This window comes from Mustela erminea, chromosome X (genome assembly GCF_009829155.1).
Source record: "Mustela erminea isolate mMusErm1 chromosome X, mMusErm1.Pri, whole genome shotgun sequence".
Lineage (NCBI taxonomy): Eukaryota > Metazoa > Chordata > Mammalia > Carnivora > Mustelidae > Mustela > Mustela erminea.
Window position 1 is genome coordinate 12984564 of NC_045635.1, and position 22877 is coordinate 13007440.

The 22877-nt window shown below is 40.5% G+C and overlaps 1 protein-coding gene across 4 annotated transcripts in view; it reads left to right on the top strand.

Moving 5' to 3' along the window:
• Positions 1-22877, top strand: part of REPS2 (RALBP1 associated Eps domain containing 2) — a 238353-nt gene that overhangs the window by 60436 nt on the left and 155040 nt on the right. For 2 of the 4 annotated variants that reach the window (XM_032329532.1, XM_032329534.1), the window contains exons 2-4: positions 4515-4638; positions 15094-15242; positions 17852-17975. In XM_032329532.1, coding sequence (XP_032185423.1) covers positions 4515-4638; positions 15094-15242; positions 17852-17975 — 397 coding nt within the window. Of the gene's footprint in view, positions 1-4514; positions 4639-15093; positions 15243-17848; positions 17976-22877 lie in introns of all 4 variants that reach the window. The other 2 variants (XM_032329531.1, XM_032329533.1) reach the window with 1 other exon arrangement.

A 22877-nucleotide genomic window follows, 5' to 3' on the forward strand; every position in this document is an offset into this window, starting at 1 on the left:
GCAGTGTTGTCAACTTCTCAAAGGAAGAATATGCATGATATATGGAGACGGACTGGAACTGGAAGATGAGCTCAGGTGAGTACGGGTCAGAAAGATTATTTACTCAACCAGTACTTATGAAGTATAGACAATATGGCAGAGAACGATGAACAAGAAGCACATCTCCCTATTTCACAGAGATTAGTAGAGAATTAGTCACATGCAAATGGCCTGTTGTAATGTGATTTATAATAAGAAATACATATTTGGTCTTCAACCCAGTTCCTAAAGCACAGAACTCCTAAAATCCTTGGAATTTCCTGTGATCAGAGCAGTAACTGTGTCTTTTGTTACGTTAATAAGGTGACTTGGGGTAAGCCCTCAGCAAACCTGAGATGCAGGCTGGTTGCCAAGGGAACCAACCTTGTGATTTGGAGATTTGGAACTTCTGATATCCTCCCTTCACAAACCTCCAGGCAGGGAGGGCACTGGAGGTTGAATCAGTCACCAATAATCAGTGATTTAATCAATCATGCTTATGTAATGAAGCACCCATTAAAAACCCCAAAGGACAGCTTTCAAAGAGCTTCTGGGTCGGTGAGCTCCAGGTATCTGGGGAGAGTGGAGTGGTGCTCCAAAAGGCTATAGAAACTCTGCACACTCCCCCATACCTTGACCTATTAATTTCTTTCATTTGGCTGTGTCTGGATTATATCCTTTTTATAATAAACTTAATCCACTGAGTAAAATGTTTCTTTGAGTTCTGTGAGCTGTTGTAGCAAATTAACCAAACCTGAGGAGGGGTCACGGGAACTTCTGATTTATAGCCAATTGGTAACAAGCTGGGGTTGTGACTGATGTCTGAAAGGGTGTGTGTGTGGGGGGACCCAGGGGGCAGAGGACCAAGCCCTTAATCATTCACGAAAACCTCCTATATCTCGGGAAGAACAGTGAGTCTGCAGTATTTGAACCACGACCTGCTCCCCACCTGCCCTCCACCAGTTCCATATGAGGAAAGCTCCGTTCCTGATGGACCCAGCCAAGAGTCTGATGCTGTCTATACATAATCCTGTCAGAGCAGAGTTGAACAGCAGGACACCCAGATGTTGTCTGAATTACTTGGTGCTGTGTGGGATACCTCCCCCTTCACATTCTGGGATTGGTTTCAGGACCATAATACCTATGATCCTATGAAAAGGTGATACACTTTCTAGTTCTCAGAAAAATGCAAAGTAAAACTGCAGTGAGATACTAGCACAGTCCTATTAGAACGGTGAAAATGAAAAAGCCCAAGAATACCAGTGTTGGCAAGGACGTAAAGCAAACTGAATTCCCAAACACCATTGGTGGCAGGGTGGCCATATCTACTAACACTAAACATATACATATCTGGTAAGCCAGCAATTGCCACTCTTAGATAAAAATCTAATAAGAAACGTATTTCAGGTCAGTGTATTCTGTTCTGCATGTCTTGACAAGACATGAGCAAGAATATTATAGCTGCACGATTCAGAATAGACCCAAAGTGGAAACCATCCAAATGTCCAGTGGCAGAAGGATAGATAATTTGTGATATTCACACAAATATTTGAATAACAACTAAAATGACTGAACGTTACTTCACTCAGCAACTTGGAAGAATGTCAGAAACAACAGTGAACAAAGAAGCCAGACATGTGGGTACATAGTCTTTGACTACATAAAGTTCAGAAAAAGGCAAGGAAAATGGCATATGGGTAGCGATTGAAAGGAGCTACACAGGGGGGGCTTCTAGAAGGCTTGTAATGTTTTATTTCTTGATCCTGGCTGCTTGTTACATAGTTGTGTTCCATTTGAGAAAACTTAAGTCCCTATACACCATACACTTAGGATTTGTATGCTTTTCTGTATCTATATTATTATGCTTTTCTATATGAATATTATATTTCTTCTAGAAACAAATTCTGATAATTAGTATTGATGTTTACTAGTTGAGTTGAGGAAAACTCACTATTATCTGAAAGTCACAGTCGGGTTCTTCGTCTCTCTCTGTATTAGTGCCTGCTTGTTTTGTTGTGAGAACATCACCAACTAATGAAATAAAGTTAGGAAAAAGTTAAAGAAATTTGTTCCTGTATGGTTAAGCATGTGAATTCTATTTAGAAAATTTGTTACGATAGCAAGGTGAGGTACTAGGAAGGCTTAAGGCCATGACTGAGGGGAAGATAGGCTTGGTTTGGGACATGGGTCAGTGGTTGACTGGATATGGTTACCATTGACAATAAGTTTCTGATTTAGGATATGGAACAGTTGACATCAGCAAGATGAATTAGCAGGTGCCAGGATACATGGGGAGGGGCTTAGTTATGTTATTTTCTAAGATGGGGCTGGGTATCTGCATTAGGGTTTTGGAAAAGCACCTGAAGCTCTGAGATGTTACATTTGGAAAGAGGGATTTGGTGTTCATTTGGATCGTAATTGAGGCAGTGCATTTATTGAATAGATGCTATTGTCAGCACTGCTAATTAGCTCTCATGAGGTAATTACCGTTATCTCTCCTTACACTTATGGGGAGACTGAGGCACAAGAGTTAAGCAGTTTGCCTTAGGTTATGCAAACAGTTAATTAGTGCCCAGGCCAGGATTCACAACCAAGTCTTTTACTCCAAGGGCTATTCTCTTTGCTATAACATCACATACTGCTTCTCCAGTCAAGAATGAATCTGGGGTGGACTGAGACTTTTGGAACAGCAGTCTGAGAAACTCAGCAGACCCTCTTCAATGAAACAACCCTTTAAGTGGTAATAAAAAAATATGAAAAAATTGAAGTCATTGGAAATTGACCTGAGGACGAAATGGAGAAGCATCCAAGAACACCTTCTAAATCTTAGTCTGCAGTATTTGAACCATGACCCGCTCCCCACTTGTCCTCCACCAGTTCCATATGAGGAAAGCTCCGTTCCTGATGGACGCAACCAAGAAGACAGGACTCGCTGTTCCCCAACCCCAGCTGTAGTCTAGGGCTAGGAGTTAGACCACCTGCTAGGAGAAATACTTTAAGTATCAGAAGGAAGGGGGGGAGGGAAGGGGAGACAGAGAGGGAGGAAGGGAGGGAGGGAGAAAGAGTGAAGGTGAGAGAGAGAGAGAGAGAGAGAGAGAGAGACACTAATCTATACATTCAAGAAGCCCCGCCCTGTCCTCCCCCTTGCTGTGGCTGCCAGGCTGTTTGTGTCTCTGTGAAGCAGGCTGAGGACGCCTGCAACCACAGTGATGCCTGCAGTTGGGGTGGGGACTTGGGTGTACAGTCTCTTAAATAACACAAAGCTCGGTGTTCTTCCTGAGATTCAGCCGCTTTCCTTGAATATATGCTCCCTGGATTGCTACGAGCCTTTGGTTAATTTGCAGAGTTCTGTCCATTTGCATAGTCGGTTTTCTCATTGCTTTGATGGAGGACAGAATTTTTGGAGGCCTCTTTTTGCTGACATCCTAGTTGCATTTTTGTCGGATTTTTTCTTAAGATTAATTAGTGGCTCTTTATAGTTTGGAAATCTAAAAGCCCATCCATAAGGATCAACTAAAAAAAGAAACCACGGTGTATCTTTATAGCAGAATATTGTGTAGTTGTTAAAAGAAAGATATAATTTTAACTGTGCTTATAGAGAAGATTTTTCTTCAAGGAATAATGCTAAATGAAAACAAGTTGCAAAATAGTATGTGGTATTCTATTTGTGTAAAGTATTGAATAAACAAGAGGAAAAACACAGGTGTGTGCTATATATATACACGTGTGTGTGTGTGTGTGTAGAACATTTCTAAAGGAATACAAAAAAAGAATATGATGTTTTCCTCTGGGCCATAGGAAGTGGAGGCTGCTTTTTAGATCCTCACCCCACTTACTATTATTTGAACTTTTGAGTATTACTTTGAAATAACTTTAAAAAGTCTTTGAATATTTGTTAGTTTTAAACTACCAATAGGATGTGTGTTAGTTTAGGTCTGCAAATTAAAGATTGCAAGATCTTAAAGACATTTGTGTTCATAGTCTACCCCCCCTTTTGCTTCTCTGAAGTGAGCACTTGTGATGTACTTTCAATGCTTAGGAAATCCTGTTGCCTGAAAACTTTAAAAATAATTAATTCACTTTTAGTTTTGATCAGCCGGGGTAATCCACAAGTAGCGGTAATGACTAACCTGTTCCCTTTTCACTCCAGTGATCTTCTAGACTTTGTACATTAGTATCCACGCCCCCTGAACAAGTCACTATCTTTTGTAAGAACAGTAATAGCCATCCTCTGTCACCTTTATTTTTATCTTTGAAAGAGGAGGAATAATCACTCAGTCCTGAAACATCACGAGTAGGTATACATTTAATTATCTGAATTGAAAATCTTCCTACCAACTGGAGGAAAAACACCCCAACCAGTGTGTACACATAGGTTCTCCAGGGAGTTTTTGGTTAGCTACACTATGAAATCCTTCAGATTTCATAATATATCTTGTCTCATTTTCCTGTTATGAAATGAGGTTTACAGCCTGGCTTTTCTTGTCTCTTTTCAGATCACAGAACTGTGTGGTGCAAAGCGAGTTGGTTATTTTGGTCCAACACAGTTTTACATTGCCTTAAAACTGATTGCTGCAGCACAGTCTGGCCTCCCTGTACGGATAGAGAGTATTAAATGTGGTAAGTGTCTCCCATTTATACATTTTATTGTCCATGCCCAGTGTCTTTTTTATGAGAACCGTTTTTAGTGGGCTTACGGCCTGTTCTGTAAGCATTTGTGGAATTTCTCCTTGCTTCTTCCAACTGTTGTAAAATAAAGTAAGAAAACTTAGCAGGTAACTTACTTTTTCTTTTTTTTTTTCCCATTCTGAAATGGGAAAAAAATTCAGAGAGTGACCTGAGATTCATGCCTTTTTAAATTTTTTTTTTAATTTTAGATTTTTTTTAGTGTTTTTTTTTTGCTTGTTTGTTTGTTTGTTTGTTTTTTAAGATTCATGCCTTTTAATGGACTTGAAGTTAAAATAGATTTTGTTTTTTAGCAGGAGATCAGGACAGGAATTCTAGAGCCTGTGGCAAAATAATAACATTTAGTTTTATTTTCCTCTTGAGGAATATATAATGCCATTTGGAGTTCTGTTAGGGACAAGGACACAAATACATGGGAGAGTTTGAGTGGAACCTATTTCTACTTCCTCTCCTGTCCCTGCGAGTCATATCATACATGATCGTCCTTCAGTCCCCCCAATACCTGAAGCACTCTTCTAATGATCAGTAAGTACTATGGAGCTACCAAAATTTTGGCATAATGAACTTAGCTTCTCAAAGTTTTGATTTAATGTTTTCTTATCTTGCTGTCCCTGTCCGCAGCCGATTGACTTCTTTGAACACTTTGCACAACTTAAACAAAAAGCAAAGCCCCAAACTTAGCATCTTTTATACTGCCTCAATATTGGGCTTACAAATCTTTATGAAGAAGGTAGATTATTCCTGGGCTGTGCTGAGGTCCTCTGTCCATTTACTCTGATCTAAGTTACTCTCATAAATTCACACAGCCATGCAGGAGCTTCTTCCTTTTCCTCATTTTGAGATTAAAACCACTCAGCTGTCCATGCCTGTCCTGTAAAGTCCTTGGTAAACCTCAGAGTGGGTTCAGGAAACTTGTAGAACAACTCTTGAATAGCTGAGAAGAGTCTGAAATCTTGACTATGGGAAATAAAATACTTTTGCGCTAACCATCAGGAAGCCACAATCATCATGCTAATCTTTATTAAAGGCTTAATGTCTGCCAGAAACCATCTCATTTAGTCCTCCTGACAGCCTACTACATTAGGTGTTTGTGTTCGTTTGCATTGCCTAGGATGAAGTGTGAAACAAATTCCACTGAAATCCCAGTGCCTTAACAAAATGCAGGTTCGCTTTCTGCTTTGCAGCGGGTCACAGTGACCCTCGAGGGCAGCTGCCCTCCATGTGGTGGCTTCATGACCCCAGCTACTTTGTCGCGGCACTCCCCGCTCCCCTGGCAAGCACCTGTTCCTATAATTGCTGCAACAGAGAAATTGTTTCTCACCCTAGCAGTTAAATACTTGGTCCTGGATGTGACTCTCATTACTCCTGCTCAAGGGCCAGAGCTTGTCACATGGATCCGCTGAACTACACCGCTCACTGGGGGTGGTGTCATTCTCTCCCGTGCCTGCAAGGAGAAAACTGGCTGTGGATGAACACTGGAAGTCTCTCCTGTGGTGCTGTTATCCTTTTCTTACAGATGTGGAAATTGAAGTTTAGGGGGCTTTGAGTAATTTGCCTAAAGACGTAATGTTAGCGGAGTTTGGAGCCAGAAGCTCAGCCTTCGCTTTCCTCCCTTTTCGTGCATAGTAGCCTCTTCTTGATGATTCTGTTTAGTAAGGTGCTGATTATAATCTGGAATCAGGGAGTATTTTCTGAATGGAAAAAAAAATCTGATCCAAAAGGCACACTTTGGTATTACATAATTTGGTTCCTTAAAATAATTTTTAATGGAGCATTATTTCAGTGGCAAGTTTGGTATTTACCACTATAAGTTAGAGTGATCACTGCTATAAGTCACTTGCTGTGATTAGTTTAAAGTCGCATCACATTGTACTTGGACTTGAGGTAGACAGAAAATTTCCAGTTTCCATTCCACTGTAAGTGATCATTAAGCTTTATTGTCGTATCTTCCAGTTTTATCTTCTGGAAAAGTTAAAGCTGCTTTGTTGTATACAAGAATACATTTTTAAAACTTTTGTTGCTTGTTTTAAGTTAGAATGGTTTTTTACCCAATTTGTGCCCACATCTACAGCTTACTTTCCTGGGAGTGGAGAGGGGATAAGAAGGGGTTGTCTAAATTATTACATGGGTAAAGGATTAACAGTTTTTCACAAGTATAAGGCTTTCTCAGTTGTATTTTATAAATCCTGATGTTGCCTTTTATCTTTGACAGTTTAAGTGTATCCATAGTTAATTTTGAATTTTCTTCCTTCACTTACAGATTTATTAAATAAAAATTATTTGCAGTCAGCACATGTTAAGTAAGAATGAGAGCAAGATTGGGCCACATTTTGAGCTGCCACTTAGAATTTTCCCAATTTATTGCTTGAAATCCATTAAATCAGTGTTTGATGACACAAACCTTGAAGGCCAAAGAGAATGCTCTGTGAGAACTTAATCTGAAAGATTGTAGTAACGTCATCGTGCTCATGGAGTTGAGTTCATTCTTACTTCGAATTACCCGCGTCTCTGTGTAGTTTGTGTTAACCTCTAGCCCCTAGCCTTGCCCACTTTGGCCAACCACCACCATCTATAGTTGTTCAATCCAAGAACCTAGAAGTCATCCTTGATTCTGCCCTCTCCCTCACTCCAGAGGATAATCCATCAGCAGTCCTGGCCCTGTGGCTCTAGTCTCATTGCCTGCTCCCTCCATCTGTCTGTACCCACTAGACCAGGCCACCTTCAGCCTCTCACTCGGATGTCACAGTGGTTTTGTCATTGATTTCTGGCCTCCTCTCTTCTCTCTTCCAGTCTCTTTTCCCATGTGGCAGTAGGAATGATCTTTTCACCCGTCTCCCGGAAATCCTCCCCTGGTTGGCTTGTTGTACATCAGACTAGAATCAAAGTCATTACACTCATCTTTAAGGCCCTAAGTAATCTAGTCTCTTCTTCTCCATCCTTATCTTAAACTTGCCCCCTCCTCTTGTGTTCACAGTCTGTAGCCGGACCTCACTGGCCTAGCCATTTCTGGTGCAGGAAAGACCATGTTATCTCGAGGTCTTCGGTTCCCGCAGTCTGTTTCCCCCCATCTTTTTCCAGTGGCTGGCTCTTCCTGCTCATCCTTCAGGATTTGTGGACTGCCCCACCATTCTGTGTAAAGTAGGTTTTGTCAAATTAATTCATTAATGAAGGAACCAGCATAGAGTAAAGCTGGTTCAAGAAAGTGTAGGAGAGTCAGAAATATTTATAGTCGTGGAAGGAAAGAAAGCTGGAGTAAGATTGCTAAATTACATATAAAATTGGTTAATACCCTGTAGAGCAGTAAAACTATAACTTGGTTATTATACTCTTTTCTAAGATGAAATTCACTTGCATTGTTATTAGACAAGATTAGATAGCTACCAGTTTTCTAGCAGTGAAGTTGTAGAATGTGTAATGAAGAGTAAATAGTAAGTCAAAGCCAAAATTCAGATCCCTAGGGAGTTAGGTAATCCTTGGATGGGTTAATCCTGTTAGACAATGCTTCTGGGTGGCCTCCCTACTTTACTCTCCGCCCCCATCTGCTCCTTTATAGCGCTTTTATCAGTTTGTAAATACTCCTTTACCAGTTTGACTAATTTCTGTCTTCCTCACTAGTCTGCAAGCTTACCTGAAGGGAAGGGGGGAGGTCTGTGCTGTGGAGCACTGTGGACACTCGGGGTGTGTTTGTTGAGTGAGTGAAGAGATGAGTGCTTCTTCTTGGGGCCTGAGTCTTAATTATCTGTCACTTTTTAAGCTCAAACAGTTGGATTTCAGATTCATCCAGAACTCCTAAGGGGTTTCTAAAGAAGTCTTTCTAAGGCTGTGGTTCCCAGCCTTGTTTGCACTTGAGAATCTGCTGGAGGGCTTTAAATGCAAAATAAAAAAATACAGGTGCTATAGGCCACCTCCAGAAATTCTCATTAAATTAGCCTGGGCTGCAGTCTGAACATAAGGATTTTTAAGAGTGTCCCAGGTGATTCTTACTGGGAGCCAGGGTTGAGACCACATTCTAATGAAAGCTGAGTGGAGCATTTTCAAGAACTTTGCTTAAACTATGAGTATATTTTCGGTGATAGCAGAGCGTGAACTGGGGTGAGGCCAGAGGTACCCAGAGTACATAACTTTAAGGGGGAACTCATTCTTAGGACTGTACAAGTGCTGATTCTCCATTTACATAATCAGGACCCTGAGAGTAACCATCTCTTTAAATGTTGGCACTAAGTCTCTCTCTAGCCTCACCCTATTTGGCTTGTTAAACGGATGGTATAAACCTTACAATGATAGAGGAGGATAGAAGGAAGGGGTGAAATTGAGGGCCAGTGGAGAATTCCTGATGAGGAAAGTACATGGTGGATATTTGCCTCAGGAGCTGTTGTCCCTTCCTTTGTGAAGACGGGTCCCAACAGGGTGTGAGGACTGAGGGAGATAGGTAGGGCTGAGGTGGGCTCCTTTGGCGGTCTGATACTTCTTGGAATAATGTTTTAAGTGTATACAAACACATAGGAGTCGAAAGAAAACCAGTTATTTTGAAATTAAAACTAAAGCTTTTTAAAAAGTGTTATATGGCAGTATACATACTTTATTAATGCATGAAATAAGAGACTTAATAGTGACCTAAATAACTAGCATACTTTCAAAGCAGTGAGGGGCATAAACAATACTTCAAGATGTCTACAACAAGTGTAGTGTGATATATAAATATCTGGTCTCGGTGGGTGACAGTTACAGGTGCTGCTAATGATACTACAGTGTTTCGTGGCCTGTGTTCATAATCGAAGGAAATGCTAACTTGCAGCTAGGGTTGGGAGAATAAAGACATAATGTTTTTTCTTCACCGAGATGACTGGCCCCATGATTTCTTTCCACAGTCCCTCTGGAAGTCTCTGAATCCTAATAATGCAATAACGTGGTTCAGATAGCCTCTGGGGCTGGGCTCACCAAACTGATTATTGATCTGGCGGCAGGCTGGCACAGTCTGTAGTGAAAGGCGAAAGAATTAGGACAAAAGAGTAAGTTATTTGCAAAATGAAATACATTCAATTCTAAGGTGTTTTTTTTAAATTAAATGCCCTTTTATGAAATTGATGAGTAAATGTAATTTATTTGCCATTACCCCTCCAAAAAATTACAAGAGGGAGTCCGTGTCCCCCCCCCCCCCCCCCCCCCCCCCCCCCCCCCCCCCCCCCCCCCGCAGGAGTGTTGCGGTCATGGTTCTGTCACCAGATTGCTGCATGACTAAGAGACTAAGACAAGGCCCACCCTCCCCTTCCTGGGCTTAGTTCTTCACCTGTAAGATGCAAATATTCCAAGCAGGTTTTCTCTAGGCTGTTTTCTAGCTCTGAAATGCCACAGTTTCTTGCTGCGTGTTCAAACCTGCAATAGAAAGAATATTTTAATTTTCTGGATGACAGTATAGCCTTGTGACTGAGTGTGGGCTCCAGTAATAGGTTGCCTGATTTTGAATTGTTTGCACCATCACTTTTTGTGTACCTTCAGACAAGTTTCCTAACCTTTTTGAGCTTTAAATGGCTCACCTGGAAAAAGGGATATACCGATAGTACCTGTCTTACGTGGTTGTTGTGAGCATAAAATCAGGTAATGTCAAAAATCTGGAAAAGCATCTAAACTGTGCCATCTAATGTGGTACTTACTAGCCACATATGGTTATTGTTGATTGAGGAATCGAATTTTTAATGTAAATTATTTAAAATTTGAATAAAAATACTCAAGCAGTGTAAAATATTTTTCCATTAAATGCACCTTTATTGTTTTAGTAAGACTATGTTTTACTTTAACCATTGCATTATGTAAGACTGGGATCAGCAAACTTTTCCTGTAAGGGGCTAGGTGGTGGATATTTTAGGCTTTGTGAACCATAAGCCTTTGCTGCAACTACGTAACTCTGCCCTTGAACCATGAAAGCGGATATGGATGATATGTAAACAAAGGAGAGTGGCCATGTTCCAAAAAATCTTTATTTATGGCCACTGAAATTTGAATTTCATACAGTTTTCATATCACAACTCTTTTTCTCTTGATGTTTTCCAGACATTGAAAAATGTAATACCCATTCTTAACTCACAGAGTATACAGAAATAGGCAGTGGGCTGGACTTCCTTCACAGGTTTATGTCTAAAATAAATTAATTCATGTCCATCAGAAACCTCTTATAACAATGTTTGTAACAGCTATATTCATAATGGCCCCAAACTGGAAACAGCCCAGATGTTTCTCATAGGAGAATGGATTAAAAAAAAATCTCAATATATTCATAAAAATGGATTATTCCATAGCGATGAAAAGGAATAAACTGTGTCTGCATGCAGTAAACTGGTTGATTCTCACAGACAAAATATTGTGAAGGAAGCTAGTTTCAAGGATAAATACCGAACGATTCCATCATGTGAAGTTCTATATTGGGAAAGGTAGTCTGGATTTAGAGATTAGAACGGGGTTTGCAGAGTGGGACAAAGAGAGGGGATTGACTAGAAATGGATGTGAAGGAAAATTCTATAGGATGGAAATGTCATATCTTAATTTGGGTGTATGTGCTTATATATACATACATTTGTCAAAATTCTTCAGATGGTACACTTAAGATTTATGTAAATTATTCCTCCATACAAAATACTTCTTACATAATTTAAAAAGAAATCATTTAGTTGTTAACACTTAATTTTATAATATCTCTTAGTAAAATCCAGATTTCTGGCCACAGTGGTCCACATTCCCTCGTGGTAACCAGCAACTGGAACTGTGCTGTGCTAGTAGGGTAGCCAGTGGCCATACTAGTGTGGCTGCTGAGCACCAACAATGTGGGATGTCTGAATCAAGGTGTGTAGTGCAGGTAAAATACACCTGGGAGTGGAAAAACAAGTCTGAAAAAAAGAATGTGAACTATTTCATTAATAATTTTTTTTAAAAGATTTTATTTATTAATTTGACAGAGAGAAATCACAAGTAGATGGAGAGGCAGCCAGAGAGAGAGAGAGGGAAGCAGGCTCCCTGCTGAGCAGAGAGCCCGATATGGGACTCAATCCCAGGACCCTGAGATCATGACCTGAGCCGAAGGCAGCGGCTTAACCCACTGAGCCACCCAGGCGCCCCTCATTAATAATTTTTATCTCAATTGTATCTTATAATGGTAATATTGAGTTGAAATAATTATTAAAATTAACTTCACCTGTTTCCTTTTTTATTTGAAAGAGTTTTGAAAAATTGTGACAAAATGTACATAACATAAAATTGACCATAAAATTTATCTGAACTGTGTTTGTTTAAAGTAATCTCCACACCAAATGTGCGGCTCGAACCCCCGACCCTGAGATCAAGAGTTGCATGTTCTACCCACGGAGCCAGCCAGGTGCCCCACCTTGACCATTTTTTAATTGTACCCTTTAATACATTCATATTGTGCAACCATGTCCACCATCCATCTCCAGAACTCTTTTCATCTTAAATATGTGAAACTCTAAAGCCACTAAACAGCTCTGCATTTCCCCTTGCCCTAGTCACAGGCAACCACCATTCTACTTTCTGTCCCTATACATTTGACTATTGATCCTTCGTATAAGTGAAATCATACAGTATTTGTCGTTTTGTGACTCTCTTCACTTAAAAAATTCTACTTTCAGCCTCTATGTTTGACTATTGACCCTTTGTATAAGTGAAATCATAACAGTCTGTGTCTTCGTGTGACTCTCTTCTTCACTTAAAAAATATTGTAGTTACTATACAATTTACAATTATGTATGCGGCTCGCCTTCAATTTCTGGTGGACAGTATTGACAGTGACAGTGACAGTGAACAGCAGCTGCCATTTTAGATGGAACGTGGGCTCTCTCTGCTCAGCCCCGCCTCTCCCCATTGTCTTTTATCGTTTGTTATTCCATTTCTGTTTTATGTTTACATTTTTTCTAATTGAGGAAATGGAAGTATTTCTTATATTCATGTTGCCATCAAACATGGAAAATGAAAGGATTTTTCCCTTACTTTTTAGAGGGTCAGTTGTTTAGAAGCATAGTTTTCTTTGAGGAAGGGAAAAATAGTCATTTATAATTTAATATACAAAGTGTTTCTATGTTCAAAGACTACAACCTAAGATAACATTATGAAACAAATTACCGCCTTGGATGGCTGTACGCATGGTCTCTGTGGCCCCCATAAACCTTCAGTTTGAACTCTTTTTATTTCCTTGTGCTTAACTTAATTCAGTTTGGGACAAGAGATTCTAACCAGCTAATAACTAACAAACTAACAAACGGCTCTTTTGTGATTACTTAACGTACATCATTGGATAGCAGATACTTCATTGATTAAGTTTTTAATAAAGTTTCACTATTAAATATGGTGTCCATATGACTACAAAAAACCATTTAGACTGAGTATTTACAAATTAGAGTTTTACTTTCCACTTTGTGGAAGCTTGGGGCAGTTTAAGCTCCAAGGTAGATAGCCCCTTCATGAACATTTTCACTGATAGGATTATTATTATTTATGGTTACAATTCTGTTAAGTGGGAGTTGTTTAAGACCACATAAGCAGAGAAAGTACAAGAGAAATTCAGCTTATATTTGGTGTTTTGCTGTTTGGTGGCCATCTGGAGGAGAGAGGTTTTTTGCCAGGTGACTAGTTCTGGAGAAATGCCATAGCCAGGGAAGGAAGAGACTGTGTGAAGCGACAGTGTCCTATCGGATATCTGGGAGTTCTAGTATCTTAATAGTTGATATTCATCTTCTCGTGTTTGTATTCTGTTGTTCCCAAAATTACGTGTTGAACACCTAGTAAAACACTGGTCAGGGAGTTTACAAATGTGAACATTTACTTCTCTTCTCCCTCAAGTAGTGTTTGGCAGTGGAGTCATCCTCTCGTGGACAGTCGGGGTACAGATTATTTTATGTGATCTCATTCCAGCTTTTTAGATACCTTTTGCAGACTGAACTGAAACAAATACCTTTCTGAGAAAATAACCATAGGATGAGCTTATATTTGATTTACACAGTATCTGGGTTTTCTTTTCTTCTGCCCTCTTTCTTTTGAAATCCATTCCTGCCTCAAGTAAGTGGAGAGCTGCCCAGGTTGGGGAACATTACAGTGTTCAAAATGGTGGCCATCTTCTCTTTAGAGGAGAGTCCTGGTTTAATTTTCCAGATTCCTTATTCGATTTATGTCTCTTGGGCCTTTGGCTGATGGATCATGCAGGGAATCATCATATTGCCTACTTCTTTGAATCAAATGTGAACATAGCAACTAAAAATAAACATGATGTGGATATCCGAGAACCAGGGGCCTTCTTTGCTTGGGGAGCTGGGATACTTGGTTGTTGTTGCTAAGATGTTTTCTGGCTTTAGCACAGCATCAATCAGTGGGAGTGCAGCTGTGTTTGGAATAGAGCGCTGATGGAAGTGCAGAGGCTTGGTGATGAGTATTCTCCTGAACAATGGATACAGATGCAGATCATTAACATAATCCATAACATTATCCCCATTTTGGGAGTTCTTTGTGTTGTGTGATTGTGTGTGATTTGCTGTGCCGAGAACTAGAAGTGTGCCAAAGCACCATTTCTGTTTGAGGAGAGTTTTATCAGATATTAGAAAGATAAGTAAATATTCCAGACTGTTGCCTTTCTACTCTTTGTAGCCTTGTGAGTGTGGCTAATGGTTTTGACAGTAGAATCTGGCTCAATGTTGGATTGATTGCTCTAACTTGATCCCATTTTCCTTATTCCATTCTGAAAAGACAATTGGAGATCAAGTGTGAAAATTCCTTAAGGAATGATGTAGGCTGAAAAACTGTTTTACCCAGTAAGTTTGCCCTAGGAATGAGGGGCCTTTCTGTAGGGCAGCAGTTCTGGGGACTGACAGCTCTGCCGTAGACAGCAAGCTGTGGGATCTTGGGGGTGTAACTTAGCTCCATTGAGTCTGTTTCCACATCTGTAAAAGAAGGCTGATGGTAGTCTTACCTTGCTGAGATGTTGTGAGGGTTAAATGATGTAACATTTGCAGATCTCGATATAGTGTCTGGCGTATAATATGTGTTGTATAGATTTTGCCTCCTTCATTTGCCACTTACAGTGTTTATACAGTAGCACAGCCTTCTTGCTGGTGCTGGACTAAAGGCTGAGGTGGGAGATCAGTCCAAAACCTGAATATCCTCTGCAGTGACTTGACAGCATTTAAAAATGTGAAACCAGCATGCCGTGGTAGAACTGAAGCATTTTTCTCTCATGACATTATTATAAGAGTTTTCATTGTGTCCAAATAAAAATTGAATCTATACTTAGTGCTCTGGAATTTTTCCTCAAAAGTGATTCATCTTTTGGCCATTGAGCCTGCTTTTCACAGTTTTAAAATAAAGTCTCACTTGAGCTTCTCTGTTCTGGTCCTAAAGAACTGCCACTGCCTCGCTTTATGGTGTCGAAGACCGACGCTGAGATACGATTTGGGAACCCGGCTGAGCTTCATGGGCCTAAGGCTCAGATTCCGTATTCAGTCACAGAAAAAAACACCTTCAAGAGAATGGACGATGAGGATAAGCAGGTAAACAGCCTGATCGGGCGTGTCCATTTTATTCTGATCATAAAACCTCACGTAGCAGTGCCTCATATCCGCTGTCAAGCTTCTAGCAAACCTCGCCATCTGGGATATAATTATAGACTTGGAAGTGAGCCAGTAAAGTTTCCTTGTAGCAAGAAAAAGCAGCTGACATATAGCTACCCTTGGGTCCTTAAAAGCCTACTTGAATGTGTCCAAAGTAGGCTACTGATTTAACACACTTACTTGATTCTCTAATCAGCATTTCCAGATGGGTTCTTTGAAACGTAACTTACAGGATTTTTTGTTTGTTTGTTTTTAAGTAAATGCTACACCCAATGTGGGGCTTTAACTCAGGACTCCATGATCAAGAGTTGCAAGCTCAACTGATTGAGCCAGCCAGGAATCCCCAGTTTTTTTTTTAAAATTTTTTAAGGTTTTATTTATTTATTTGACAGAGAGAGATTATAAGTAGGCAGGGAGGCAGGCTCTCTGCCGAGCAGAGAGCCTGATGTGGGGCTCAATCCCAGGACCCTGAGACCATGACCCGAGCCGAAGGAATCGGTCTGAGCCACTGAGCCACCCAGGCGCCCACCTAGGAGTTTTTAATAGATTCTCTCCTTACAAAAAGTTTGGAGAAAAGATTTCTGTGGCTAAATATGTTTGGAGAATGCTGCTTCATATTCTTTTCTTGGGGGAAAGACTATATCCTCAGTCTTGGGGAGTCATAGTGCACATTGGCACATTCAAGGCCCTGAGAAGTCCTGCTGTAAGGAAACCTAGAGATTTGTGCTTACTAGACTTCTCTCACCAAGAAATCTTCTCTTGCAGAGCATGTTTGGAATTCCATCTTGGGAAATGCTGCCATTACACATTTAGCAGGTTAGGGACAAGGATAGGGAGGATGGGCTTTTAAAATTAGAGCACTAATTGCAATAGTCAGGTGGTGATTGATCGAGATAGAAGTATAAAATCTCAGAGGAGTGAGCCTATCAAGAAAGAGGTAAATAGTCTTATGCATTAGTAAACCCTGATGGCATGAAGGTACAGCTCATACTTCTAATAAAGGTACTGAATCATGCAGAAAAGTCAAATTATATTCAATATAGTATCTTCTGTAAGACAAAGATATTAATATTTTAGGAGGACGAATCAAAATGTTTTTTAAGTGCAATGAATATTAAAGGATTAAGTCAAAAAACTAATTTACATTGCTCACCATGATAATGCTGTATATATGAGGTTGCTACAGAATTTTTATATTTATAGTCAAGTGTCGGGTATATGTAGCATGTCCTGTTAAATAACTCCATGTGCTGTTGCTTTTGTAATTCTGATACATTTTAAACAGATTCTTCAGGGATGGAGATACACACACACACACACACACACCATCTCTTCAATCAGTGCTCTGGCGTGTGTTCCTACTAGTGTTTGGAAAGGAATGAGGGTTCACTATCCTAGGATGGTTGATACCCCAGGGACTTTCTAGGCCCATCCCCTGGCTGCGTGGTTGAGGACACATCCTTTCACTTCAGGTTGGGTTTATGGTAGTCCCACCCAATCTGTTGATGTGAACTCACACTTTCCTTTTCTTGAGAAAGAGTGTCTGATCAGTATTTCAGATCGCATTTTTTAGCACCCATATGGTCTGCATGTTGATTGGAGGTACTGTTTCCTTGTTACTTGGGCGCTCCAAAGTTACCAGTTTATTGGTAGTATTAAAAAAAGAGGCAGAGGAAAAAAAAAAAAGAGGCAGAGGGGCGCCTGGGTGGCTCAGTGGGTTAAGCTTCTGCTTTCGGCTCAGGTCATGGTCTCAGGGTCCTGGGATAGGGCCCGGGTAGGGCTCTCTGCTCAGCGGGGAGCCTGCCTCCCCCCTCTCTCTCTGCCTGCCTCTCTGCCTACTTGTGTTCTTTCTCTCTGTGTCAAATAAATAAATACTTTTTTAAAAAAAAGGTGGAAACCCAGTAGCAGAGTAACATGGTTTACCTTGCCAGAGCCCTACATAGAATTCACCTTTCAACTGAGGTTTGAACTGTCGCTTGTTAAAACCTCCATCTTAGAGTTTAGAAGTGGTTTACCCATGAAGGGGGATTACTGTTCAGTAATCCCCCAGTGTGAAAAAGCTGGCATTTTACTTTGGCATAGTAAGCTCCAGGAACATTTAGCATTAAGCATTTTAAATGTGTATTTTTAATATCCACATTTGCTAGAAAACTTGGTAAGTGTAAATCCAGGAAATAGGAGCCTTTATCAACGAAGGAAAGTTGAATTTATCCACAAAGAGATCCGGTCTGGGGAGTATGAATGCTCTTTCATGTGATCATTGTCTTCCATTTTCCAAAGGAAAATTTTAGCAGAATAACTGAAAGCATTTCAGGCTCGTTTTAGTAATCTAGACAACTAAGCGCTGGCGAGACTTTGTTCTCTGGGAGATGTGAATCCTCAGACACTGCATTTTAACTGAACTGTGTTTTTGAGAAAACATTCCCTCCATTTGTTAAATCAACCATCTCGCCAGCAGTAGAGTTGCATTATACTTCATAACTGCAGCTCGGAGCGCCAGGCTTCTCGAGTGATTGCCCCTGAACTCTGCTCTGGTTCTTTTGAAGCAGGAAACACAGTCTCCCACGATGTCACCCCTCGCCTCCCCTCCTTCTTCCCCGCCTCATTACCAGAGGGTGCCCTTGAGCCATGGCTACAGCAAACTGCGGAGCAGCACGGAGCAGATGCATCCAGGTAAGAGGCGATCTTGTCCAGCTGTCCCAGGCTGTGTAGAGACTCCTTAATCTATCAGCCGGCAACGCCACCAGCTGCCGAATCTCCTGACTTAATTACCTCTGTCCTTGGAAACATGGCTCAATTTAATTTTATACTCTCAAGCAAGGTTTTTGTTTTGAAATCTATCTTAGTAATAATGCCTTGTCTCCTACCCTACAAACTAGTTTATCTTTAGACTTGTAAATGATTTAGATGATTTAATCCTTCATATACAGATTTCATTACACAGGAACATAGCATGTGAAAGATGGTATTGTCTTGAATTGTTGTTCCTTTCGGCAAACATTCCAAACATATTTGTATAACAACTGCTTTTATGAAACTACTTAAAAATATAACTCTGCAAAAGCAAAAGAGTTGATTCGACCTTTAAAGACCAATCACACAGAAATGAAACTATTTAGCTCCTGTGCTTGGGAATAAGAATAAGGGAAATAAATGGTAGGGGAAGCGTTTTGCTGAGAAACTGTGTAAAATGCCTAGTAGTTGTGGGGTTGCCTGCTTCTCACATTGGTGCTGTGCTGGCCACGTTTGTGGTAAAATACCTTAGTCGGTTCCGAGGATGACTTGCAGAGTTGGCCGCCTAGCCTGCAGTGCCTAAAGCTCCGTAAATTCACTGCAGCATCTTGTCCTCCTGGGGCTCAGGCTCATAGTTTAAGATAGGACTAATTAAAGGTATTCTAGAATTGGTTATCCGTAACCCTCCTTTTGTATTTTGTGGGGTGTGTTTGAAAATGACCTAGTTTCTGCAGGTTTTTGCTGCATTGAAAATAGTGGGGTGTTCTAGAGGGACGCAGATAAAAATGTGTGCTAAGCTAGAGGTTGGAATCTTGTAGAGAGGAGCAGGTGTGGCATAATGGAAAAATCTTTTGATTGGAATCAGAAGGCGTGGGTTTAATGTGACTAACATGACCTTGGGCAAGCCATTGAACTGCTCTGAACCACGATTTCCTTTCCTCTTTTAAAAATGGGGTAACAGTATTCTGTAAGGGTGTTATGAGGATTAGTGAGAACAGAAGTATCAAGTCTGATTGGAAATTCAGTCCTATGCAAATGCAAGATGATGTTATTAAGGGTTAGTAACAAAAAAATGTCTCTCCTGAAACTTGGATGTCCCGTTTAGGGTCTGAAATGAAATGAGAATTCTTCATTTTCCTCTTAGAATCTCTCTCTCCTGCCTGACTTCCCTAGTTTTAGAAAAGGAATTCTTTTTGATTCCTAATGTTATTTGGGCTTGGACATTGGAGTTTTATCCCCAGCCCTGGTGCCTGTTTTTTGTTTTTTTATTCATAGGCGAGTCATTTTTTGTTCTGCCCACTCAGCCTGTTACTGAGTTCTACCTTACCTTTTTTTCCTTTAACAACTTGTCTGCAGGGGCGCCTGGGTGGCTCAGTGGGTTAAGCCTCTGCCTTCGGTTTAGGTCATGATCTCAGGGTCCTGGGATCGAGCCCCACATTGGGCTCTCTGCTCAGCGGGGAGCCTGCTTCCTCTTCTCTCTCTCTCTCTCTCTGCTTGCCTCTCTGCCTACTTGTGATCTCTCTCTGTCAAATAAATAAATAAAATCTTAAAAAAAAAAGAAAAAAAAACCCAACTTGTCTGCATTCACCCTCTCTACTCCTTGCCCCATTCTTTCCTCATTCCATCCACCTTGGGCTTCCATTCTACCATTGGCAGGGAGACAACCCATTTCTCTCCATCTTTCTAGTCTTTTAGAGCACTGTAGAGTTACTCTTTTTCTTTTTAAATTAAATTAAATTTTTAATTTAATTTTTAAAATTAAATTTAAAAATTTTAATTTAATTTTTAGAATTAAATTTATTTTTTTAAATTTAATTTTTAAATTTGAGACAGAGAGAGAGAATGCACACAGGAGCAAGTGCATGAGCATGTTGGAGGGGTGGACTCCCCGCTGAGCAGGGACCCTGAGTCTGGGCTCAATGCCTGGACCCTGGGATCATGACCTGAGCCAAAGGCAGTCGCTTAACCAACTGAGCCATCTAGGCGTCCCTAGAGTTTTTCTTAATTTATGCCTTTTCAGAGGGAAGTCTCACTGCTGGAATATTTTTCTAGGAATACATTTTTCTGGGGCCATTTCCCTGTCCAAGATTCTGCCATGATTCCTGGCTAGTGGGGAATATATGTGAGTATGTTTTAAATCAGACTGAGTGTCTCCAGACCAATCTGATTGAGAACCCCTTTTCAACTTCTCTCCTGGCTCCTGCTAGTCTAACCTGCTGGATGTAGCTGTAGCTAATGCTCAGGGGCTGAGACTTGTGTGCCAGGCATGGTGCACAGATCTTCATGTGCGTTATTTGCTTCTTAACACAACCCTCAGAGGCAGATACTGCTACCCATGTTTAAAAAATGTTAAATCACAGTAATACATCCGTATAGTTAAGTAATACTTAAATACCTTTAGTGGAAACAACTGTTCTCCTTCCAATTCAACATATTTCTGATCTCCAGAGGCAACTACTTTCAAATCTTATCTGTTTCTTCTGGTATCTAAGATCTTATCTCCAAATCAAGATACCTGTTCTGTTTTTTCTTATGCATCTTATTCTGACCTATTAATTCTAGGAACGTACTCTCTTAAGACCATGGGCTGTGATGTCAGTCTCCTGGGCCTAAAGGTAGACTTGATGAGCCTGTGTTTCTGGCCTTGTGTGACTATGGCTATGGCACTTTTCTGTTTCTCGTATCTGTAAAATGGAGTAACATCTGTTTCAGAGGTTTGCTCTGTGGATCAAAGAAGGAATGTTATATAAACCTTCATTCCTAGCACAGTTCCTGGCATATTATAGGTGCTCTTGTGTTGCCTAGTATTTTCTTTTGTGTTTTTAGAATCTGGTACCTCTTTTACTTATTTATTTGTTTATTTTTAAAAAGATTTTATTTATTTATTTGACAGAGAGAGAGAGAGATCACAAGTAGGTAGAGAGGCAGGCAGAGAGAGAGAGGGAAGCAGGCTTCCTGTGAAGCAGAGAGCCTAATGCAGGGCTCGATCCCAGGACACTGAGACCATGACCTGAGCCAAAGGCAGAGGCTTAACCCACTGAGTCACCCAGGTGCCCCTGGTACCTGTTTATTTTTGAAGCTCTTCAGTATTCTTGAAAGTCACCTTCTGGATATCATTCATTAGGTTGACTGTTTTTACTGTGCTGTTACTAGTGGTTCCAATTCTAATTGGACACTGAATCTCAGAGTGATGACATCTTTATGCTTCATATTATACTCCTCCCTTTGGAGAAAGATGATACTTAGAGTTCCTTATTAAATCTCTCATAAGGGGATCTAAGAATTCTTCCCTTTGTGTTGAATTGAACGTTCCAGGTTTTATTTAGAGGAAGGAGAGTAGAGATAATAAGTAGTGCCTTTTTGCTTTCTGAGTTGAGATCCAGCTGAGGAATGAGACAGGAGTCAGACTGATGGTCTGATTATCAGCTCTGGTACTGACGGAGCTGATGGGAGTGCGTGTTTTAGCTTTGTGACCAGATGGGCTTCATACACTCACCTTTCCAGTCGCAGGCTGGTGTGGCCAAACCAGGCTTCCCAGAGGAGTAGGAAGAGAAAATCTGCCATTGAGGCCAGGCCTTTCCAAAAATGATCCCTTACGTAGCTGAGTTTTTGTTCAAGCCTTACTGATGAGATAGGTCTATTTCTCCCAAGGGAAGACCCTTGTAGATAAGGGACTGGAGCCATGGGCCACATGGCTTCCTTGCATATGTGTCCTCCTTTGCAATAGAAGCTCCCTCCCTCTGAGGGGAACCTGAAGCACGGGGAATCAGCTCCCCAGGGAAAGCTTGTGACCACTAGTATCCCAATCATGGTACAGTTTATTATGGTTCAGAACTTCTGGCATTGAGAGTTTAATTCTGGCATTGGGTATTCCATCAAAATGGAACGATCTTAATCCTTCTTTGACTGAACTCTACTCTGAAGCTAATAATACATTATATGTTAACCAATTGAATTTAAATAAAAAATAAATAAATAATAAATAAATTTAAAAAAATCCTTCGGAGGACAACACCTGTCTACCAGCTGAGACCTATCTTCTAAGATTTGGGTTACACGTTCTTGGTTTTGTGTCTTTTGCAGTCCATATATGTTTGTTTATTCTTAGCAGGGTCTGAAAATCTACTTAATGCTTTGCCAGGTAATGATTTTTGATGTTTTAATATATTTTAAAGGTGTTATAATGTTGTGTTCCAGTCCCTTGGAGGAAATACAAAAAGCAGATGTGAGTCCAAGAGTGGTTTGCTGTTCTTCATGTGCCGTTATTACACCTCCTTTATTTTCCAGGGGTCAAACTATACTAAGGGCGATGCCGTAACAGGCTGCTGTGCTCTCTCTACCTAATTTTGTTCATGAGGAAACTATAGGAAGAAAGCATTTTAGTTCTTTTTTAAAAAATATTTTATTTAATTATTAGAGAGCGAGCGAGCGAGAGTATAAGCCGGGGATGGGGAAAGGGGAGAAGGACAAGCAGACTCTGCACTGAGTCGGGAGCCCGATGTCCCGATGTGGGGCTCGATCCCAGGACCCTGAGGTCATGACCTGAGCCAAAGTCAGAGGCTTAACTGACTCAGCCACCCAGGTGCCCCAGCATTTTACTTCTTGATATATTTCCAAAAACTTGAATTGTTAACCAGAAATGTTAATTAAAAATGGTTTCATCATGGCTGATAATTTCTCCTTTCTGTTAGAGTTGAATACTACTTGGTTATATTTAACTGTTTTCCTGCTATATTGGCAAGATCATTATGAAGTGTTCTGGAAATAAAAGGAATAAAAAAATGCATTTGTTTTTGTGGCATAAGAGTTTTTCTCAAAGCCAGCAAAATTATTTTTCATTTG